The sequence below is a fragment of the Echeneis naucrates genome, chromosome 5, assembly GCF_900963305.1.
Source record: "Echeneis naucrates chromosome 5, fEcheNa1.1, whole genome shotgun sequence".
NCBI lineage: Eukaryota > Metazoa > Chordata > Actinopteri > Carangiformes > Echeneidae > Echeneis > Echeneis naucrates.
The window spans coordinates 1,720,377-1,744,351 of record NC_042515.1 but is presented as its reverse complement, the minus strand read 5'-3'; the positions used below and the strand labels follow the sequence as shown (position 1 = coordinate 1,744,351).

Sequence of the window (23,975 nt, the reverse complement as noted above, 5' to 3'; positions counted from 1 at the left end):
CTATGTGTGTGTGTGTGTGTGTGTGTGTGTGTGCCACTTGTAAAGCCTCCTGGGAACTGAAAAGCATCTGTCGTTTCAGAGCTCAGCAACAAAGAGATCAGAGGCCGCCAGTGTGGCGAATCTGGCCGACACACTCCCGTCGAAGAAGGAAAACAAAGTGTGCGACGACCTCAGTAGTAAACTAAACAAATGGAAAACTTCAGTTACACTCGACCAACGTGTGATCGTGTGTTTTGTCGTGGTCGCCCCGACAACTCGGACGTTGACGGGGGTTGATATAACGAACGTGTGTGTGACAGAAAGCCCAGAGGAGAAGGTCACATAATCGAATCTGAGTGTTTAACACTGTCCAACCATGGCACACACAGACGCACACAGACACACACAGACACACACACGGGCCTGAAACAGCAGAAATGGCCGGGCTGTGATGTCACCGCGTTCATCTTCCCCAGAGGACGCATCCGGATGAAGGTGGAATCTGCAGTAAAGTTTTTGAACACTCATCATGACGGATTCTGTGAGTTTTTCTTCCATCACGATGTTTGTTCGTTTGTGAAATTTCTCAGTTTGGCCGTAAATTCTGATTCAGACAGCTACGCTCCTCTGAGGATGAACCGTCAAACCTTCAGAATAATAATAAAATCTGTCTATTATATTTAAATATGAATTATAATTCTAAAATGTAAAAATGTGTCCTTAAACTATGATATAAGACAACAGAATATTTGAAATATGACCTGAACACAATAAAAGATAACAGATACTAAAGGTTAACCCTTTTCACTCCTGTGCTGAAGAAGAATCTTTTTTCTCATCTCAGCGTACCAAAAGGAGCAAAAGGAAATAAAATGTACAAGTTAAAAAAAGGCCGTGATATTCACTGTAATGCAAAATCAATACGGAAAGACGGTAAATTCTCAATAAGTTACCGCAACATCATCAAGATGACGAATCACATTTAACTTACGACCCGAACGGTTCAGGTTTTTTTCTCACAGCAAATCTCCAGCGACAACAACTTGATTTCTGTTCATGACTTTCAGCTCGTCCCAGCAGGAAGACGAAGGTTTCCGACTCAGCTCTTTACAGCGTCTGTTATTTCACTGTAATCAACGGCTGGCATTGTCTCTCACACTTCTAAAATATTACAACAAACCCAAGGCCAAGACAAACGACTGAAAAAAGCACTCGAATGTAAAAAATATTCACCGGAGGCTCGTAGGCTCCTGCGCGACTGACTTCTTTGAGATGTGAGAGGCGTAGCGTTGGAGTTCTGTTGGGAAGTCATGAATATCAAATCAAAAATCAAGTTTGACCTTCCAGACTCCATCTCCTACGAAAACTGAAGGGGTGCGTTGGCCTGGACTCGCGTAAAAACACACGTACGCACATCAGTACTGCAATATTTGAACTTCAGTGCCACTTTATTGTTGGTCCACCTGCTTTCACCTGAGTCCAGAGCCGGACCCGAAGCAAAGACGCCCATCAGACAGGTGAACTTACTCTCCAGCTCTGACTTCAAATCAAAATTTAAAACTTGATGTGTCGACATGAAACAAAATGAGACGGAGAGTAACAGAAACAGATGTCATGTTTTTTTCGTGGCCTAACCTTTGACCCCAGCTCTCTCTTCTTCAGTGGCAGTTTGGATTGAGAAGCTGAATCAGCTGAATATTCAGATGGATTCGTCTGCTTTTACTTTTGTTGATATTCTGTAAATTTGGTTAAAATTTATGTCACGTTTGAGAGGAAACCAATTCAAAAAGGATTCCTTCCCTCGTCAGGTAAAAGGAGAATGAGATTATTCTTCTTTGTTCAAACATTGTTTCCTTGTTCTCCTTTCTCTTCTTCTCCTTTTAAATTCACAGTTTTCGAAGGTGATGACGTGGGAGACCAAAATGAGCAAAACCACCAACGAAGTGCCTGCCATGTTTTTTTTGTTGGGGTTTTTTTTTTTTTTTGCATTTTTAAAACGCAAATGTTCCAACAAACACCCGACCTTTGACCTTAACCTCCATCTCCACTTAATTCTGATCAGATCACATTTATATGCACACACAGAGGAATACAGTAGACACACACAGCAGTGCCAGGAAACACTTCAATGAAACAGAAAACTTAACTTCATTGGCTTTTTATTCCTTCACCTCAAGGCCACATCTCCCTCTCTCTCCCTCTCTCTCCCTCTCTCTCCCTCTCTCTCTCTCATCCTGCAGATGGAAGCGTTTCCAAACCGGACTGTCGGCACATTACCGTCTCTACCTGTCTGCTGCTCCAAACCTTCTAGTGTTTCCTCTGGTCGGTGTTTTCCTAACTAAGTGCTCACAAAGGATAAAATATCAGACAGCTGCAGGCAGGGCTGTGATGGGGGGGCGTGAATTATATGATATAAAGACTCGCTTGTATCCCAAGTTTAGAAATTATGTCTGAAAAAACAGAGCAGTTCACCTCTGACTGTCTGAGCTGCAACAGTTTAGATCAAACAGATTTGATTGTTGAATACAATTCTGGTCAGATGCATTATGGGAAACGTGCGTTCTGGCATTCTTTCTGCTGTCTCGGTTTTGATCATGTTTGATCAACTTTGGGGTTGATTTTAATGCCTGAAAGACCCTGAAAACATATTCCGTGGCAAACAGTTGTGTTGGTTTGGTTGTGTTCACATATTGTTCCAAATGGTGCGTAGGCTTCGTTGTCATGGTTACTATGATGATGGTCATAGTTTGGTTAGATTCAAGAAAGGAATCTAACTATTTGGATCGAAGTCAGTGCCCTAACCCTGCCTTTATATTAGAACTTGGCTTTTTCCTTCCAAAGTGCGAACTCCTAAGGTGTGTGAAAAGGAAAAAGTCTTAAAGTGGCTCTGAAATATTTCCCTCTGGAGCTGGTGGAGAGCAAAGTCAGAGCTAAAACTGACGAAATGTTGGACTCCCCCCAGCTGCAGCTTCAAAGGTGATGATGCTCCAACATAAAAAAAAATCTGTCACTGCCATTGAAATAAATCAGTTTAAGAAATGGCTCAATAGGACGGGAATGTGTCGGACCGAGAGGAGGCAAGAAGAAGCAACAACTGTGAATGTGTCCGAAAACTGCTGAGGACACAAACTTTGACAGACACACTTACACTTGTCTCCTGTTCGGTCCTGTTTCATGAATACACACACCTTCAGGTACAGCGTGTGTGCACACAGACACGCACAAACGCACTCAGTTGGATTGAAGTGCACACACACAGCAGCTGCGGCGGTTAGATCATCAGTTTGTACAGCAGGCTGGTACTCTGTCCTGCGTCAGTTGGTGTTAGTGGTAACATTAGCCAGGGGGGTGAAGGAAGGAAGAGCCAGGGACCGAAGGGAAGGAGGAGGAGGAGGATGGAGAGAGTGAAAGAGAAACAGAAGGCAGAGAGAGGTGTAGTGTTAGCGTAACCTAAGGCTTAAACGTGTCATTTCTGTTGTTGTTTTAGCCCCCACCATTTAAACACTCAGGAAATCAGGCTGTCTTAGCAGGAGACCTGCTCTGTCATCACACACTCACACGCCACTTGCCCACCTCTTTATATTTCCATGCTTCTTCTTTTTGTTGCCTTTTTCTTTCCGTTTTCACGCTCATCCATCCTCTTGTCTTCTCTCACACTCTGGCCTGTGTTTGTCCTTCCTTTCTCTTCATTTTCTCCGCTGTTGCATCATGAAGACAGGCCTGAGGACACCAGTCGACACAACAGGATGCAGACTGGGCTGACCACACCAGACATTATGATTAGTGGTTTTATTTGGCACCCCTTCTCTGACTTTAGTATGAAGGTGAGTGCTGTAAACATCTGGAAAGTGCTTCAGCGAGGTAATTTCTATTCTGGCGCGCTGCACTTTAATTCTGTTGCAGCAGCAGGTTTGGCAGCCGTCAGAAGTGAATTTCTGTGCCTTTGCCACTGCTAAGTGTTACTACTCACAACTGACGTGTGCAGACGTTGTTGAGATGACCGACTTTGAAGATGCATGAATGGGATTTGGTGTAAAGCTGATTTATTTTGCTTCAACGTGTCCAAACCAGTCTGCAGGATTGAAAGTGGGGACATTCACTCTGCTGCGTTCGAGTGTGCGCTGCATCCTCGAACTTCTTCTTTGCATTCACCCTCCACCTTCTCTTCTGATCAGATTCTTTGTGTGTTTTTGACTTTTTGACCATTTCTCTTTCCGCTCATTTAGATAGCAGCCTGGCCCCAAATAACTGCCAAGGGTGTGGTGGTTAAGTGGTGAGACCAAGTGTCAACCCACCGTGACCCATCGGTGTGTGAGCCGCCACCGCCATCTTTGTTTTTTAAAACCAGGAGAAACCACACGAGGAGGCGTGAGGGCTGGATCTGAGTTGCTCTGTACTCTGTTCTGATTGGGTGGCACGGTCTGTCAATCACAGCAACTCCCACCCCAAATGGGACATTTTCCCATAGACTTCAATAGAAGTAGATAGAACGGAGGTTCTTAACGCTCCACTTCCCAAAAACCCAGCCCATGTCCGTCTTTATAAACAGCCTGTGGGCTAGATTTTGTCGATGAGGTCTTTGATGGCGGCGTCTCACCAGAATCCACTGACCCCCCAGGACGAACTGCCCCCCCCATCTGTCTCCATTTAAAAATCTAATCTTACTGCACTTTTATTGTTTTCAAACTCCCATTACCATATGTTTAATGCGGCCCTTTTTAATTAGGAGGTAAACTGCCTCAGCATCTAATCTAAAGCTGCGATCATCTGTTCCAGGTCGATTTAACGGCTCCTGTACTTTAGTGCTAATAACGTTGTTTCTTAATGGCTCTTTCAAAGCCGAGGCCATGTGGAAACAAGGTGCGTTCACACTGCGGTGAGACGTTCGCCGACTTTTTGTCCTGCGGAGGGAGCAGATGATGGAACAGACACACACCACATAAATGCACACACACTTTACTACGTGTCTTTGAGGAGAGGCAGGGCCATCGCTCACATGCGTTTTGCATGTGTGTGTGCAGGGAGAGTATAAATACTTCCTTGACCTTTGTTTTCTTTGCACTTTTTCCTCGTATGGCATACTGTTAAAAGTGGACACACACATGCACATATCTTCACACACACAGTGTAGTATTGCGGGCAGGATGGCGGGGTGGCAGCCGTTATTTATGTCTGCTTTCTTTAGCGAGGTTTCTCACAGGAACAGGAGCCGAGCAGGAATCCAGTGCTTCCTCTGAGCCCTCCATTTATCACCCTTTATTAATACAAACACACACACACACACACAAACGCACAAGCTCTGGGCACAGTTTCAGACCAGACAAGCACACAAACATAAATATGCATGCACACATAAATAGACAATCTTATGCATGTCAGGTATGCTCGGAGGACACAGACAATATCACACACCGACACTGTGATTACATGTAGAGCCCCAAAGGCACAGCACGTTCTAAAAGAGTCCGAAATGAAGCTTCAGTTTGATTTTCCATCTCATAATTGACATTGTGCATGTGATATCATTTTTCATACACGTCATTCAGACGCCTGCAATCAGTTGAAAGCAATCAGAAACTGGAAATGGTGTGCCAACAATAAAATGAATGTAACTCTTTACAGTAAAGTGGGGTTTGTTATTATTATTATTTAACTCTTCGGTAGTTGAAATTTGATTTAGTGGGGACATTTTAAAGGTGAATTGGAAATTTGCGCGAGTTGTCAGGTGAGGTCACTGCAGGGAGCACAGCATCTGACTGACTGCCGAGGAAATAGCGGCGGCGAGACCTGACGTTACCCCACTCAGCCACGTCTCATAACTCACCGCTGAAGTATTATTGTAACTGTTCAGGCTCAGCATCGATCTAAAGCCGCTGATTTCATTTCCTCGGAAACAAACTTTCTGCTGGTCCAGAAAACTCTGCTTGACCTTTTAGTTTTCCTCCTTTCACAGCCCTTCGTTTTGTCTCTCTGCCACAGAATTCACCTCTTTCTGTCACTTGTTTTCAATCTTGTTTTTTGCCTAAGCTGTGAAATCAGGGCCGCACAAGTTACAAAAACACAAAATAGGACAAACAGGAACATTTAGTCCTTTACCTTCTTTCATTCATGTCAGGAAAGTTTAATTTGACATAATTTAAAAAGGAGAGAGACAAAAACAGAATAACTCTGAATATATAAACTCACCTCTGAATGTCCATAAGCTTTCTTTAAATTTAACTTCCTTTATCCTAAACTACATATTTATTGCACGAGTCATGTTTTAAATCTAAGAGATGTAATTTTCCAAGTATGATATAATAGCTGCTTGTTTGTGTATTTGTTTGTTGTTTGTTGATGAAATAATGAGCCGGTCGTCTGTTTTTCAAAGTCTTAAAGCAACAAGCTTCTCCTAAATGAACTAAAATTGCAAGTGCTGAAACTTACTTGGCATTTCTACGTTCATGTGCAAAGACTATGAAACTTATTATGTGAAAATATACAGTAAAACTTACTCTTCCCACAGTTTTATTTATTACATGAATAGCATATATATTGTTTTACTTGAATAATTCCAGTTCTCACTGATACTTATAATTAGAAAGTAAATATTGTGACAGTTAACCTAATAAATATTACCATACCACAAAAACTTGTTTCATTTTTTTTCGGTGTGCATGGCACACAGCGACTCTCGGCCTGTGGGCTTCTGCAGGAAGCAGTTTAATAGCTGGGTGGCTTTGAACAATAAGGAGGCAGCCATGCATGGAACTGCTTACTCTGTTAGCACAGAGCATCTGACCAAATTTCATTTCACCTCCAGGCTGAATATGATAGATCTAAGAAGCGTTTCAGCCAAATGATGATTAAATAACATAAATAAACGCCGTCCTCATGAGAGGTGATTTGTTGCAGGACTATTCGGTGAGACGGAATTTATTTTATTTATTTATTTTTATTTTGACTGGCTGTAGCTAGTAGGAAAAGTTATTGTTTTTACAGTGTGATGTTGCACTGACCTCTATTAAATATAAAAACATCAATTAAATTGTGATATTACAGCAAATAAAGAATAAAAGCCTCTGTGCTGTGCGTGGTATAGTTTCCAGAAATATTCTAAAACATCGTTGAAACATTAAAGATAGTTATTTTTCTATTTTGAATCCAGATTGAAGCAGATTTTTTTTAACTCGACATATGAATACAATTTAAGTTTAATAACCGGTTCCTGCTCCAAGCGGAACTTTTCTTCGCCTCCGTTTTCCGGCCGGACCGCGGCGGCTGACGGACAGACGCCGTTGACATTGCTGAGGGGGGAGGAGGCGGAGGAGAGCCGCTGTTACCAAACCTTCAGCTGGTGTTAACGGGAGCCGCAGGTCGGTGGCCTCCTCCGGTCCTCCGCCGTGACTTCCGCACGTTTAGCAGCCATGTACCGGCGGCCGCTCCAGTCCGCCGCCAGGAGCCTCCTGAGCCGGACGGCGTCCGGAGCCGCGACCCGAGAGGTACCGCCGCTCCGGCTAGCGTTAGCTGATTTTAGCCTAGCCTAGCCTAGCATCGTTTAATTCATCTTACTTTAGCTGCTAATCGGATTTAAAATAAGTGAAATAACTGCCAGTGACATAAAGGTCCCTTTTATTAGTCTGTGTGTAAAGTTTTCCTCCAGTTTATGATATCGTCCAAAAATAAAACTATCTTTATAAGATTAGCTCCCCCCACAGAGGGGGGGGGGGGGTCAACACCTGGTCCGAGCAGGTGAACAGGCCGGAAGGATGGACTCACTGATCCAGATTCAGCTAATAATTAAAATAAATAAACCACATACAGAGACTGAAAACTATATTTAAGAGAGAGAATCCGATCTAATCTTTTCATTTGTTATGAAGTAGTTCACTTAAAACGTGTTTCAGCTTCGTTGTTGTGAGTTTGCTGAACTTTTCATTGTAAAATCTGGATTTTTAATTCTTATTCCAGACCTGACCTTGGTTTAGGTTTTACCTGTTTTTACTGGAGGAATCAACTTAAAGGAAGAATCTTAAATTGATTTAGGATCAGCAAATGTCCAAAGAGAAACGATGATGATAAATCTGTCTCTTCATTAGATTTATCAAATAGTTTGAAATCTAATCTAACTGATCAAACATTTGTCACTAGAGTTGATTCTGTAATTCCTAGTTTCTGGACTGTTTAGCTGGTTAATCGTTAATGGAAAACAAACATTGTGTTTATCTTAATGTGATGGAAGCCTTTAGGTAAATAACAGATTAAAAAGACCTGTGATGATTGAAACGAAAATCTAAAAGCAGTTATTTGTCTGTGAATCTCTGAAGTTTCTTTTTGCCCTCCTGTCTGTCCCCATCCAGGCAACAGCTCAAGAAGTCTGCTTTGCTAGATCTTTAGCAGCCTACCAGCTGGCCAGATTCTCCTCTCCCTGTTCAACACCATGTCGGACACTGCACATCAGCACAGAGGTAACAAAACGTGTACACAACATTTACATGCAGGATAATAACTTTAAAGGATAATCAATCTTTAACACTAAGCCTGCCATACTAACTACAAGTTAACCGGGCAGGAAGCATTGACTAAAATCTGCTGTAGCAAAGAAAGTAGGATTTAGTGTTTAGAGGATAAGGAGTTATGATTTATTTAAATTCAACAAGCAATAAGAAAGATGGAGGATGAGAATCTGCCACTATATCAGTCACTATACTGATAATTCACTGTACTACGTAAAACTGCACTGACTGAATTATTCAATCTGTGGTCCATTTGTAGTTTTAAAAGTGTCATTGGGGAATTGGATACAGAGGCGGAGTTGTCTTATGATTAGCATTGTTTTCTATTTGGGCTTTGAAATTAATGCAAACAAGTGCAGACCAGTCAGCTTACTTTTGATTTTTGTAATAACGGTTCAAATTGAGCAGAATTAAAGGGTCTTTGGGGTCATGGTGGCTGCTTTGAAACTGTTAAAACAACATGCAGCTCTGTATAGGTCACTGTATTCAATTTCCCAACAGCTGCACTCGCACCGTAAAGGTCGCGCTCCCCCTGCGCTCATGCTTGTCATCATATATATTCACAAGGAATATTACAGGTCGTTTTCACTCCCACCTTTCTGTTCTCTCTCATTTTTTCCTCACTGCTTTCTTTCACTCCCCTCATCAAAGATGCCGTTTATCTCATCTTTCTGTCCGAGCCCCTCATCACTGTCTCTCTCTCTTATTTCTTTTTATTATCACTTGCCCCCTTTCTCACCCCACCCGACTCATCGCCATCTTGTGCTCTTTGTCTCGTCCGGCAGCTCTGTAACGTGAAGGAAACGGCCAATCCTGCAAATGAAGAGGTCGGGGCCTTCACAAAGCTCATCGAGGCCATGGGCTTCACAGGACAGCTCAAATACAACAAATGGGTAAGTGACAGAGAGATGAGGGGGAGACGAGCTGAGGGACAGAGGTTATAAAGAGATTTTGGGAAGAAACGGAAAAGAAGGCAAACCAAGAGGGACGAATCTTGTCATCTCCAATCACGGCTTTTCTTATCTCCATAAGAACCAAGATAATATATTTTGCATCTTAAACATGGTTCCATTTCACAAATGTAGTTTCACACCTTAATGCTGTGCTATGAATCCAACTTTAGTTGGGACATTGTAGAGGTTCACCAGTCTCATAACAGGGCCAGCATAACTCCAAAGGGAGAGGAGGATCAGGCTTAGGCCACAAATTATCTTTACGATCACTTAACATGTCACAAAAGATACATTTTGTAGGATTATCGGCAGATCAGCATCAAAAGATCAAGGTTGTGAGTCATGATAGCAACAGGCAAGTGCAAGCTGGAGGAGTTTGGCCTTCAGAGTTCAAGCTCAGCTAAACCGAGGGCAGAGGGAAAACGCTTAAGCAGAACAACAGCTGCACCTTCACCCTTATTTAACCTGTTGGTTGAGTACAAACATGTCAGCAACAGCCTGGAGCGCTTTGAAATGACAAACAGGGCAAACTGTGAAAGAATAACAGAGAAAAGGGGAGGGACATGGAATAAAAGCATAATAATCACAGTTGTGTAACTGTCATTCAGGGAAAAAAAAAGTTGAAGAATTAAATACAGTTCAACTAGTAGTTCAACAAGAACTACTTCAGACCAAACTAGTTAATCAGTCCGGTTAATGCGGTGCATTCAGTGATGGGCTGCTTGCAAGTTGCTGCTGCATGAAGGACAGTTATATGACCGGAGTGTGTGCGGTGGTTAGAGGACAACAGAAAAGCTTTGACCTCCCAGCAGGATCGTAAATTGTAGACTGCCAGCCAGGAATCCTCCTCACAGCATGTAAACACACACACACACACAGAATGAAGCCGACCCAACAAATCATCTCTGCTTTTAAATCTTTGTATACACAGAAACGGGGCAGCTGCTGGTTCTAATCAGCTCTATTTTTAATTATTTGCTCTGCAGCAAAACATAGTAAACAAACAAATGTGAGGCTTGTTAGTCCTCTATTTATAGAAATATCTGATGTTCACAAACCAGCAACAAATAAAACACAAACAGCAAATCATGTAGATGCAGGTCATGTAGGCCACATCTTCTATTGGAACCCTTTTGGGGAAAAAATGTTTTGGCTCTTTCGAAATACAGATGATGCGGTGAGAAAATGAGGTATTTGGCCTATTCAGGAACATGATGTGCAGCTCCTGTGATTTTAAATATTGCATTTTGCCATATTAATTAATTTCTCTATTAATTGTGTAACTTAATAGAGGCAACACTGAACTGAAGGTGAACTGAACCTTTTAAAATACAAGCTTCAGCTAATAAGCTTCAAAAACTGCAGTATGTCTGAAATATGTTTAAACTTTTGTCTCTACAGCAAATCAAGCTTGCTGCCTTGCGTATGTACACATGCTGTGTAGAGAGAATCAACTACGACGAATTCTTTGAACGTAAGTGTGGAAGTTAAAGCCCCCACCACCACAGACACCTCACCTGTCAGCTTAGACTGGACAAAAACTCCCTCTGGAGCCTCAGAAGAAATGACACAACAAGTGTCCCTTTAAGGCTCAGCACCATTTCCTGTTTTATATTTATATCCAGTATATCATAGCACCTTTCAAAATAAGAGGAATGCTGATGTTAAAAATCTTATTTTCAAGGAAGGAGCAAAAGTATTAAAATAATACGGCATCTACGCTCTGAGTGAAGCTGGAAAAACACACTTTTAAAGCCACACACGCACTCACATTCACACACACACTTAAGTATTCGTCCAGATCCAAACGTTAACCGTTAAGGTGTTGGTGTTTGTCCCAGTCCAAATGGAGTTGATGAGTGTTCAGGGACGCTGTCACCACCTGACTGACACTTTTATGTGAAGCTTTACTACCTGGCACAAAAACACAAACACACACTAATATTACTCACTCTCTCTCTCTCTCTCACACACACACACACACACTTGAAGCCAGCTGCATTAACACACATTATGTTTTACATGAGGTCAAATGAGCCTGATTCTCATGCACAAGCTAAAACACATCACTTCATACCAACACTTGGACAGCGTTGAGAGAAGGTTTGGCTGAAACTGATTATTTTTCATTATTGATTATTATGTTCATTATCCTTTCAGTTAGTTTATTGATTATTATCGCTGCCCTCGAATGCCTTGTTTTATTTGTCTAAACCAAACTGAACCAGTTTGAGAAGCCAAAGCATCAGAGTGGTTAAAGATGTCTGACGTGGTCAAAGCTGATTTATTTCAGTTGATTGTTTAATGATTTCCAAAGTGTCTGTTGAAATAATTCATATACATTATGAAAAGATAATGGGAAAAATAAATGGAAGCAAATGACAAACAATCACAGCAGCTGATAAAAAGGTTAGAGCCACTTCACATGAAAATTCAATATTCTATATATTTGTAAATGAGCTGTAAAGAATGTCGAACTGATAATGTTAGTATTTGATGTGAACCCTCATGGTCTGTATGAAAAGATGGGAAGATGTGTGACTCTGCTGTGGTAACACTTGTTAATATTTTGTTTCTTTCAGAGTGCTCCCTCCCAGACACGCTCAACTCCTGGTTCTTGGTAGCACAGCTGCACGTATGGTAAGAGGCAAAGGCAAACATCTCCATCTTTTATATGGTTGTATTGACTTTCTTTGTGTGAAGCGTCTTTGTGCATCATTGTTATTGTTATAATTATTATTATCTGTTGTTGATTGCTAATGAATGAGCTCATTAATTGCTCTATTGGGGGGAAATTTGAGAATGATAACTGAAGAACAATACATAGTAGAAACACAAACCGCCTCTGATGTTGTCTTTCAGGATGTGTTTGGTGCGGATGCGTCAGGAAGGAAGAACGGGGAAGTACATGTGCCAGTACATCGTCCACTCCATGTGGGAGGATGTGGACCAGAGGAGCAAAATCATGGGGGTGAGTCCTGACTGTGTGTGAGAGATCATCAGAGCTGTAATTTGTTCCTCCGAAATGGTGCACTTATTTAATGGAGGCCAAAGAAGTTCATCTTAAGAAACAAATGGTCGGTATGTGATGTTTTTTTTTTTTTTGTTTTGTTTTGTTTTTTGTTTTTTTTTTTCGTCCAGTTCTTTGCCGTCTTCATAATTTTTCAAATCAATAAAACTTTAGAGCAGCGACTGCCCAAACATCCACAGGCAGCTGTGAAAGGTCAAGTCTCAGGATTAGAAAAATCAATTTCGATTTTTATTTTTATTTACATTTTTTTGTCCATTTTGGGTTTTGCTGACATAAGAACATTCTCAAACTCCAGCCACAGACCTAGTATCAATAAGTTGTCACGAAGTAGAAATCACAGAACAGTTGATTGAATATTAAAATTGATTGATTAATCAACAGAATTGTTTCAGCTCCAGATCAACTAAAAACGAATCAGACATTTCAATTTTGTGTTTAACTTTTGTTTTGTTTTATTGGAACTGACGACTTGTTGGTTCATTAGTGTGATGGCGGCGTGGAGAAACATGTTTTATTCCCTTTTTAGTGACAACAGCAGCTCAGCTTCCAAACTTGCTTTTCTCCCTTAAAACAACCAAAAGTCATTCTCTTAAATAAATATTCATTATTTCAGAATCGTTTCCGCCTCAGGGCTGATGCAACAGGGCATGAAGTTTTATCCGTGCCATTGCATGCAGCATAAGATGCAGCTTTTGCTTATTTAAAGTTTTACATCAGCATAATTGTGCCAGCATTTCTCAGGCAGAAAGTGGAGCCAAATCCCCGGAGGGTGTGGCTGGCCGCGGTCACCGTGTCCACAGAGTTGCTGCTCTATTCTTTGTCAGTGGAGCAGCTCCAGGAAGTGTCGCTCATTGACATCACAGACTTAAATCTTGGCTCCGCTCACTTGTAGCCTTCAGAATGAGTTTCTCATACTCTGATTGAACTGGACTCGACTCTCAAAGGTCATTGAGGGGAAAACAGACCAAAGCTGTTGATGTGTTTGATTTCAGTAAACATGGATTAAAAAGTCACTAAATAATAAAATTATCTATAAAAGTCTGTATATGACTGCCTGAATCATTCCTTAACGAGCGGTTTCAAGCCCTTCACCGCTCGTCATGTGTTTGGAGGAGAAGCTGGAGCTGAGGAGGAGTGAAGGCCGATCTGGTCTGATCTGATGTGATCCTGATTGTCAGGCAGGTTGCCAGGTCAAGATTGTCAAGGTCACAGTGATCTCTCAGCGCTTTTTATTTTCTGTGACCTGAAACTAGAACAGACACGATGTGGTGAACGTAGTTGAAAATAACCCCCCATGGTTTAGAGTTATCACCTGCCCAACCTGAAGAGTTGATGAGTCATTTCAACTCTGAAGGTTCAAGCGACGTCTGAGGGTTTTTGTTTACTTTCTTTTTTCTTTTTTTTTCACATGTCGTAAAGTCGGATTCGTGTCAAACTACGTTCTACGAGTCCACACCTCATCAGGTCACATGTATATTATCTGTGATGTAAATGGAGCCGGAGCCAAAAGGTCACCGAGCTTTTCAGCAGCAGCTCTGAAGGTTCAGCTCACTCACTGAGCTGGTTGTGTGACAGAAAGAGGTCAGAGATGAGAAATTACAGGAACGTTTGTGAGGTCACTTTGGTGTGCGGGCATTGGGTGGAGCACAAAACGTGTGTAGTGTGTTTGGGGGGGGTGGGGGGGGTGTTGTATGTTTTCACAGCTGCACATGTGAACTTCAGTTAGTGTACATTTGCTTACGTATGTTTCTGTACTGGCACGGGCACAAACACGTGTCTGACAATTTAAATCAGTTTGACCAACACACACTAACTCATTTATGCAGTTACAACTTTTCTCCGTGTGATTCTGCAGCACTCGTTCTGGAGGTTTCATCATCGCTCTGAAGCAGAGCTGCAGATAATCAGTTAAACTTCATTTCTGCAAAAATATAAAAAATTATTCCATCTCATGTTTAATATTCATTTTAATATAATCAAGTTTCACGGAAATAATTTTGTCTCTTCAGATATTTTATTTCCCAAAACATTAATCAGATAACTAAGAAAATAAAGATCTTAATAATTAATCACACTCCCCCTGAAGTCCAGCAGCTCAGCCTTCGATCTGGTTCCTTCAGGAGTGAAAATGGAAACTAACGTCCTGTATCAGGTGAACGACCTGAACGCCATCAGCTGCAGCGCAGAGCAGAAAACAAACAAAAGTTGAGGAAATGGAAAAGAGAGAAGAAGAAAATCTGCTGATGGAGCTCCACAGCAGGAGTTCCAGTATTTTTCCAGGAGGACCAGTGATTGGAGCTGCTCTCAGGTTTCATGCTAATTGTGCTAAAGTGCAGTAAAAACATCGGTCACTTTCTCCGCGTTTGTAATCACCCCTGAAACCAACCAAAGCCCAAACTGACGCGCTCGGTGACTTCACGGCTGCAGTAGGCGGTCATTAGATTCACCTCGACATGAACTGCTCCAAGCCCGTCTTCGGGGATCTGTCCACAGGTATTCATGGTCCCCAGCTGATGAATCCTGATCTCCTAACTTTTCCTCTCCATTGTGTTGTTGGACATTTGAGCTTTTCAGAATGATGACCGTTTTTTAAACACCTGCATGTCTATTTTCTGGCCTGGTTGTGCGACTCTTAGCAGAATAAAACTCTGAGCCAGGTGTGCTCAGGAATGCGTGGAAATCATGACAAAGCTGAATAAGGACACGATGTTTATCACACTGTTGGACTGATGACTCTGACCAACATCTCCACTTCCTGTCTCTCTTTCTCTCTCTCTCTGATGCAGATCGAAGCCATTCAGAGAAAGGAGTCCATTAAGGTGATGATACAGACTTTCTATGCTGCGATATTTGCATATGATGAGGTAAGATGCTCGGACACAAACACAGAAACCTTGCACTGTAGAAACGAAGCTAAATCTCCACGTGCCCGTCACTGTGTCTGCGTAGAAAAGATTTGAGTCACAGTGTGAGACGGCACTTTTCTGCTGATGTAGTGAAGAAAGGACTCTTTCGTGGGTGTGTGTGTGTAGGCGATCCTGTCTGATGACAAAATGCTTGCATCGGCTCTGTGGAGGAATCTGTTCACCTGCCAGTGTGAAGACCCCAAACAGCTGGAGCTCATGGTGGAGTATGTACGCAAACAGGTGTGTGTGCACGCAACGCTCTACTCAGACACACTCTACACAGACTTGTGTTCAGTGTGTGTGTGTGTGTGTGTGAGAGAGAGAGAGAGGTTTGCTATGTGTTCAAATGTGAAAGTTTATTTAAATGGTCAACAGATCAGATAGAAACTTCACATTCCTGCTTGTCTTCATCTGCCCCGAGGTTCACCACATCAGCTGTACTTTGGTTTTTGAGAGGAGAGCAGCAGCTCCTCTCCTCTCCTCTCCTCCCCCAGCAGCTCTTCTCCTCTCCTCTCCTCCCCCAGCAGCTCTTCTCCTCTCCTCTCCTCCCCCAGCAGCTCTTCTCCTCTCCTCTCCTCTCCTCCTCTCTTCTCCTCGCCTCCACCAGCTCTTCTCCTCTCCTCTCCTCTCCTCCTCTCTTCTCCTCACCTCCACCAGCTCTTCTCCTCTCCTCCCCCAGCAGTTCCTCTCCTCACCTCCACCAGCTCTTCTCCTCTCCTCCTCTCTTCTCTTCACCTCCACCAGCTCTTCTCCTCTCCTCCCCCAGCAGCTCCTCTCCTCTCCTCTCCTCCCCCAGCAGTTCCTCTCCTCTCCTCTCCTCCCCCAGCAGCTCCTCTCCTCTCCTCTCCTCCCCCAGCAGCTCCTCTCCTCTCCTCTCCTCCCCCAGCAGCTCTTCTCCTCTCCTCTCCTCCCCCAGCAGCTCTTCTCCTCTCCTCTCCTCCCCCAGCAGCTCTTCTCCTCTCCTCTCCTCCCCCAGCAGCTCTTCTCCTCTCCTCTCCTCCCCCAGCAGCTCCTCTCCTCTCCTCTCCTCCTCTCCTCTCCTCTTCTCTTCTCCTCTCTCCTCTTTGTATGTTTTCTTTCCCACTTTAAGGCTGAAAACACTCTCCTGTTTTCAGAAACACCTGTAGGCCTCGTGGTCCATGACCCAGGACTCCTCCCCCGATCAGTTTGTCAGATATCCTCTTGTTGTCTGTTGTCTTTACTTTTTGGTTTTGGTCTCACACACACACACACACACTGAATGACACACAAGTGGGGGGGGGGCACATTGATAGCTGATTGATTCAGACACTGCTTCCTATCCTTGACACTCTGTTGAGTGTGTGTGTGTGTTTTTGTTCACACGTGGCTCTAAAAGCAGCTTGGAGAATTTCAGAAAACCAACATATGACACACTCCACTGGATGTGTGTGTACGTGACATAGGAAGCTGCTGCCGTTGGCAACATCACACACAAACATTTATACAATTTAAAGAAAACATTTAAGACCTACATGAACACTTTTGGCTCAATCTGTAACACACCAATGATGTCAGAAATTAACACAACAAACTTGATGGCATGTTCTAACCAAAAGGTCAAAGGTCACCTTCATTGTGACATCATAATGTTCTGTAAAAACACGACATTACTCAGGACTTTTCTGACACACACCAGCATGAATCAAATGTCATCTGATTCACTGACTCAGCACTTGTGGAAGCAGCTGATGAAGCTGCTCTTTGTTCACTGCTGGTCCTCAGCTTCAGTGTCTGCTCTTGACTCTTCTTCTTCTGCCGCCGTGTGCAGATGCAGTACATCGACTCTCTGGACGGCGAGGACATGCTGCTGACCGGCGAGGTGAAGTGGCGCCCTCTGGTGGAGGCGAACGCACAGAGCATCCTGAAGGAGGTTAAGCCAACTTATAACGACGCCGGATTGTGAGGCGAAGCGGCAGACTCCTTTTTCCTCTTATCCAAAGTCCCCCCTCTCCTTTCACATCCTGATTTCCTCTTCCTGTTTCCCTTCGTCGTCTCTTAACATGTAACTCCTCACCTCATGTCTCTGTTCACTCGTCCTTCCTGTTATATGAGGTGGCATTTTAAATCTGACGTAGCTTCCTCAACTGCTCCTTTATACCTCTTTTCTCCTCCTCTGGACACCATTTAAGAGGGCGGAGTTTAAACAAGGTAGACATCCTCACACTCGTGCACCCGTCACAGCAAACCAAACCTGTTCAAACCCCGGACTTAGCGTGCATCGTCATCCTCTGTCGTCGTCCTGTCGGTTTTTGAGAGAGAGCGAGACACTCTGTATTTATATTTTTTTTCTTCCACGAATGCCATGCTGTATTTATAAAGTATTTTGTATACCTGTGCGTTTACACTCTCCTCCTGCAGCTGGTGTTAGCTCAGACTCCTGTCACTGCTCCTTTACTGTTTCACTCTGAACAGGCGACAACATGAAAATCAAGTTTTTGGGAAACGAAGGAAAAAAGATTTGACGGGTTAAAGGACTTTCTCTTTGTCAGAGGTCTGTAGTTCAACAGCTCTGGCTCCCATGATGCTCTTTGGCTGAAACAAGAAGCTGAGCCCTCCAAGACTAGGATGTGATTACTGTAATTTTGTTTTTAAAAAGTAAATAAAATGTTCTAGAAGTATAAAATCGTTGCGCTTAATTCATGTCCAAGTTGAACACAAAGCCGTCGTCTCCCGGCAACCACACCATCAAATCTGTCCACCCCCCTCCACCCCCAACAACTGGTGGAGCTGCCATTAATTCAGAGGAGTCAAGGCAGTTAAATAGAGCCGAGTTAAATCTCTGTCACATCATAGTTGATGGAGTTTTAGTCGGACTGCTGAGTTTGGACTTTAAATCGGCTGCTACACAAAATTCAAGTTCTTCCTGCAGCGCTGATATCAGAATAAAGAACACTATTCACAACCACACGCTCCCTGCAGATGGCGCCGCACTCCACCTTTTAATTGACACTTCAACTCGTCCTTCTTTTCCTTAGTATTCGTGAACTTGAGTGGACAGGTACATGTTGGGACATTTCATCTGCTGTTAAGAGTGTGATATTAATTATCAGTGCTGTTGTTTGTGCAAGTCGATCAGACGTTGATGATAAATGGGATCATTCGTCTGTTTGGTTGATTTTTAAATTAGTCAGCTGATTCTGATGATTGTTTACTGTAGTAAAAATGGATTTATCGTGTTTTTAAAAGCTTCAGACAGACTGTTAAAGCAGGTAAGGACTTTAAAATGAGTTAGAACATCAGCTGTCTGGCTGAATAAATGTCACATTTTCCAAAGTCTGGAGATTAACGTGTGATGTTGGAGCAGAGAAACAAATTCAGCTCTCAGCAGGAGCAGCGTTGGTTCTTTCCGCCCGTCTCCCGTCGCTCTTTTCTCCACTCAGATGCTGGAAATCAGCACATTTCTTTGTGCTGCAGCAAATTAAGAGAATATGGATGAAAGACACAAAAATGTCAAAAACCTGCAGCCTCTGAGAGGGTTTGACTCTCCAGCAGATTAGTTTTCCTCACTGGATATTTGTCATTTATCGGCACTTAAATGGATGTTTTTGAGACGAGTGAAGCCTCCAGTTTGTTATTTCGCTCTTTAAGGCTCTTCTGCGTTATTGACAGAGCAAAGTGAAGAGAATTACAAACCGAAAGCAGAAATCATTTTGTCTGCAGGACACAACAGAAGTGTGTGTTGTGTGTCAGTCTGCAGCAGTCTGCTGTTTGTGTTCAGATTCAGAGTCAGCTGGTTTTTGTGTCACAGTTGAGGCCTTTTTCTGACGTTTTATTTGTGATCATGAAAAGAGGCTTTTTAGTGGGTTGAACTATTGTATCCATTCATCGGGAAACCAGTTTTACCAAAGTGACAGTTTTGTTCTCAGCCTTGTTCTGTGTGTGTGTGTGTGTGTGTTACTCTGTGACATTTATGTGGCAGGGGAGTTTTAGATCTGATAACTTTCTGCTTCTTCCTGCCTCACCGATCAGGTTTTATCCCCTCAGAACACACAAACACAGACAGAACGGATTCAGAATTTGATCAGACTGTTGACAGGGAAAGGTGACAGAACAAAGTAAAACATGTTAACGGTGTCTTTCTGGTGAATTACGACTCAAAAAAAAAAAAAAAAGTCTGAATATTTAGGTCATGCAAACAACGTGCTGTTTCAATATTTAAAGAATGAGTTTAAACGAGTCGGCTTTTATCACACTGACACACTTTCACGAAGCTTTGCATGAAGTTTGAACACGTGTTTAAACAGTTCATGAAAAGCTGCACCATGTTGGAATCCTTCCCCGGTCTGGCCCCAATACGGCTCCATCATCTGAAGAATTAGACATCACATTCACTTCTCTGCTGATTTAGCATCACAACAACACAACAAGACGTGCCCTTTGCAACATTACCAGCTGTAGTCAGGCTCTCACAGCAGAAATTGAGTGTTGCACAGCGTTTTTATTGCAAATGGGATTTTTTTCTGTGATGTTGGAGATGCAGAGCCCCTGAGTGAATTTCTGCATCTGGCTGTCCAAGTTTTGCATTTCTTTTGTCTTTTTTACATCATTTTACATCATTTTTTTAAACATCTCTTTCACTGGTGACACATCAGGAGGACATTTATTGATACGGTTGCACATGAATTCCACAGAATGACCCTCTGCTGTTTACTGAACATCCATCTCAGTGGAAGTTGAGGGAGCTTCCTGCTGCTGCCTAGCCATGCCCTGTTAAAAAAGACGTGAATGGGATCAGCTGTTCTGGAACCAAAAACTCCATCTCAGAGCAGATCAACTCAGTTTGTTGAACCTGCTTTGTGAAACGGACCCCCGGTGTTTGGATTCCGGACCGGCTCAGTGGGAAACAGTGAGAACTAAAAACGTTTGTCCCAGAAGGAGAGAACTGGGTCACCGACCGGGTTTCATTACGGAGGATCCCCGGCGTCGTCTGACATCTGGGTCACACCTGAGTTGTAGCCCGCCTCCGTCGTCATCCTCATCGGCCATTCTGCACAAGAACGACAAGGACCGGCGCCGTCTGGAGGTTGTGTGAATCACCTCCAACAGCAGAAATGGAAAAAAGTTCAACAAAATAATTCGATTTAACATCTCTTTTTGTCGCTGCTGGATTGAAAAAATAAACCAAATATTAATCCTAAAAATGGGATGCTCTGATAGAAATAGAAATATAAAAGTTTGATCACATGATCATTTCACACACACACACACACACACACACACACACACACACAGTGAATTATAATTTCATTAAACACAATTTTTTTATTTTTTTTTTTATTGTGCAGGAATGAACAAATATCCGAGTAGACTGTGTCACACCTTCCGTGTGTGTGTGTGTGTGTGTGTGTGTTTCTCCTTGCCCTCCCTGCAGGGCACCCCCCCCCCCCGTTTGCCTGTCAGCGCTGTCACACACCTTAAACCGTTACAGAAATGCCTGTCGTGTCACTTCACAACTCGCTCGTACGTCTCGCTGCACAAACACCATCCACGTCAGTTTTAATTGGCTTCTTCATCCTTCATCTCCACAAACACAGTAAAAAAATGTTCCTCCCATCACACACATCACTCATCACACATCATGTGGTGAAACACTCTGCAGCAGTTTATACAACCAGCAGCAGCTGTGTGTGTTTGGTGATTCAGGTCACACAGTTCTGTTCTAACATGTTCTGAGACAGTAAGAATCCAGAATCAGGATCTACTGAGCCACCAGAGACAACATCAGTGTGACTGTCACTGTCAGTGACTCAGTCAGACCGGGACTCAGTCAGGTCAGGACTCAGTTAGATCAGGACTCAGTCAGATCAGGTAGATCAGGACTCAGTCAGATCAGGTAGATCAGGACTCAGTCAGATCGGGACTCAGTCAGACCGGGACTCAGTCAGATCAGGTAGATCAGGACTCAGTTAGATCAGGACTCAGTCAGGTCAGGACTCAGTTAGATCAGGACTCAGTCAGATCAGGTAGATCAGGACTCAGTCAGGTCAGGACTCAGTCAGATCAGGTAGATCAGGACTCAGATCAGGACTCAGTCAGAAACTGTAGATTTAATCACTGGCCCTTTAAAATAAACTTGTTGGCTGTTTTCTTCCCACAAGTTGAAATATTTTCCAAAATGAGCGACAGCTTAGTGTGAGAAACAATTAAAAACTGAGCTGCGTTCAGGCGTCACATCAGCCAGCTGGCATTATAAAAGGTCGGTGACAGCTGTCAGACTGGCAGCGCCGCCGTTACAGAGTAATAATAAGAGCTTTAATATTCACTTTTTTTTTTTTTTTTTTTGAGCAGCGCGTGACTCAGTCGGTGCTTCATAAATTTTCCACACAGCTCAGGCCTCGTGTTGTCTGCTCAGCCTGGGTCCATTTTTCTTCTTCCTCTTTCTTCAGCCCATTTTTCGGTCTCTGTGATGGTTTGGTTCAAAACAACAGTCAGACGGACTGAAGTGATTCCTTCCTCCTGTTGGTGGTGGTGGTGTTGTTTATCCAGAGACTTTTGCTGCATTTGATTAAATTCTAATTTGTACAGTGTTTCAGCTGCAGATCTGCTTTGTTGGCTTCTTTTGTTCTTTGCTTTTGATGAACGGAAGATAAAAAATATCTGCATCGGTAAGAACATGGCGAGCTGATGTGCAGCGTTGAATCTCCAGCAGGACCTCCTGGACCATATTTCAGGTCTCATCGGTCCCTGAGGCGCCAACACAAACGCCCACCAATAAAAGCTTAGTTTTTAAAGTTGTGTTATGTAACTTTTCCCCTTTAAAATGTCAAAAACAAACGGAGCAGTGTTGTGCTGCTGCTCTGCTGGCTCAGACTCACTTTGGTCCACTTTTAAGTCACATGTTGAAGATCCCTGATGGTTTTCAGCTCCGTATTTAAAGCAGGTGAAAGATTTTAGCTTCTGGATCTTCAGTTTTCAAAGAAACTGGTAAATGTTGGATAGCTCAGACTTTCTCTGTCGCTCAGCTGCTGATTTATCATGAAACTGTTTGTGCTGGTAACCCTTTTTCTTCAACACAGATCAGGAGAATAATCCAAAGCAGGCAAGAAAAGAGATAAACGATTTGTTTGGTTCATCAGAATAGAGTTTGAGTCTGTTGAACAAAGACTCAGTTTGTGGGTTGGAATCATTCGTCGTGTTGACGCCACGATCACTGATGTTCGTTTGTGCGTCTGAAGGGCAGTTTTTTGGGGTTTCCATCTCAGCGTCACGTGTCTCAGACTCTGCCTCCAGCCGATCCTGATAAAGGCTCCTTTGTGTTTTTTAACCTTTTGTTTTGGCCCTTTTCTCTCGTTGTCTTGTGAGGTCGGCCTCCGGCCTGAGCGGTAACCTTTAGCTGCTGACCAGCTGCCACCATCAGAACCTTCGTGGGTTCTTGATCCGGAGGCGACAAACTGGAACTCACTGAGCTCAGCTGGAAGATTTCGACCGAAGGATGAACAAATAACAAACGGACCTGAAGTCAGAGATGCTCACACAGCCGATCACAAACGATCTTTAAGGAACTTTGAGCTCAAAAGGTGATTGTTGATGAGGATGTGTAATCTTTACGCAGTATGTAAGAGACACACAACACACCGACACACCGACGTGCAGATTTTCTGCCAGCTGCTTCGAATATCTGAACACAGCAGCAGTTTTGTTTCATCGTTCCTCATTTCTCACACAGAACGCGCAGCATTCGCTGGCAAAGAAGAAGCGTGTGTTGTTCACCATCATCTGCTATGGACAAACAACTGTGGACACAAACACACAGTGTGTGTGTTTGTGTAGTTGTGTCCTCCCTCAATAGTGTTGATCACTTTGGTGCAGAGAAATCCCAACAGGAAGTCAGATCTGGATCATTCACCTGAAACAGTTTCTGACGTGAATTGTTTCCAGCAGCTCGGCGTCTCTCTTCATGAAAAGCAGCCATTCACGGCTCGCTCTCATTATGCAACACACTGCATTCACTTCGCCGCAATGTCTGTGTGTGTTTGTTGTCTTAAGATGTGCGCAGATCCAGCACATCTCCACTTCAGCAACACAAACACAAACACACAATTATCCAGAGTCTGTTTCCTTTTTAAGGACTAATAATACTGACAATGTGGCTGCTGCTGAGCAGAGTAGGCAGGGAGTGTGTGTCTGTGTGAGACGGCGGGGGTCATTACTTTAACCTGATCTGATATGACACAAACACACGTCAACCAACACAAACACACATTTCCATTGCTTTGCACAACGCCCAGTTTTCCTGAACACACTCTGAAGTATCTCACACCTCCGCTCATGTCAAACCGTTTTCTGAGCTGAAAGTTTGAACCCTTTGAGAGCCAAATTCAGCCTTTTGTTTTTTCCTCATTCTGAAAATCTCTCCTCACATTCAGAATCAGCTGATCCTGTCTGATGAGTTCAGACTCTGTTCTCTGTCATCGGTGAGAGAAGCTCAGAAAACAAGAACTAACTAAAAACACACTGAATGTTTCCTTCTTTTCCAGATAAAAACTGTGTAAAGCAGAATAACCAAAGAAAAGTTCCTCTCTTGTGTTGTGGTTGTTCTGAAGTTTCTATCTTTATCTGATCAGGAGTTCACGCTTTGACAACAAATTCA

At 43.1% G+C, this 23,975-nt stretch overlaps 1 protein-coding gene across 1 annotated transcript; it reads left to right on the top strand.

Annotated features, from left to right (window-relative positions):
• The first annotated feature begins 7,259 nt into the window (after positions 1 to 7,259).
• uqcc1 (ubiquinol-cytochrome c reductase complex assembly factor 1) lies at positions 7,260 to 18,153 on the top strand. The gene is made up of 9 exons (XM_029502237.1): positions 7,260 to 7,460; positions 8,319 to 8,426; positions 9,260 to 9,367; positions 10,829 to 10,901; positions 12,010 to 12,067; positions 12,290 to 12,398; positions 15,245 to 15,322; positions 15,491 to 15,604; positions 17,154 to 18,153. Exons 1-9 carry the CDS (start codon positions 7,386 to 7,388, stop codon positions 17,286 to 17,288), a joined length of 858 nt encoding a protein of 285 aa, XP_029358097.1. The 5' UTR covers positions 7,260 to 7,385; the 3' UTR covers positions 17,289 to 18,153.
• Positions 18,154 to 23,975: the final 5,822 nt, after the last annotated feature.

Bases quoted from the DNA above. Each gene is read 5' to 3' on its own strand.
- uqcc1 (XM_029502237.1), top strand. From the start codon at position 7,386: ATGTACCGGCGGCCGCTCCAGTCCGCCGCCAGGAGCCTCCTGAGCCGG. The intron at 10,902-12,009 runs GTAAGTGTGGAA...TGTTTCTTTCAG, and splicing joins CTACGACGAATTCTTTGAAC to AGTGCTCCCTCCCAGACACG. The intron at 12,399-15,244 runs GTGAGTCCTGAC...TCTCTGATGCAG, and splicing joins AGAGGAGCAAAATCATGGGG to ATCGAAGCCATTCAGAGAAA.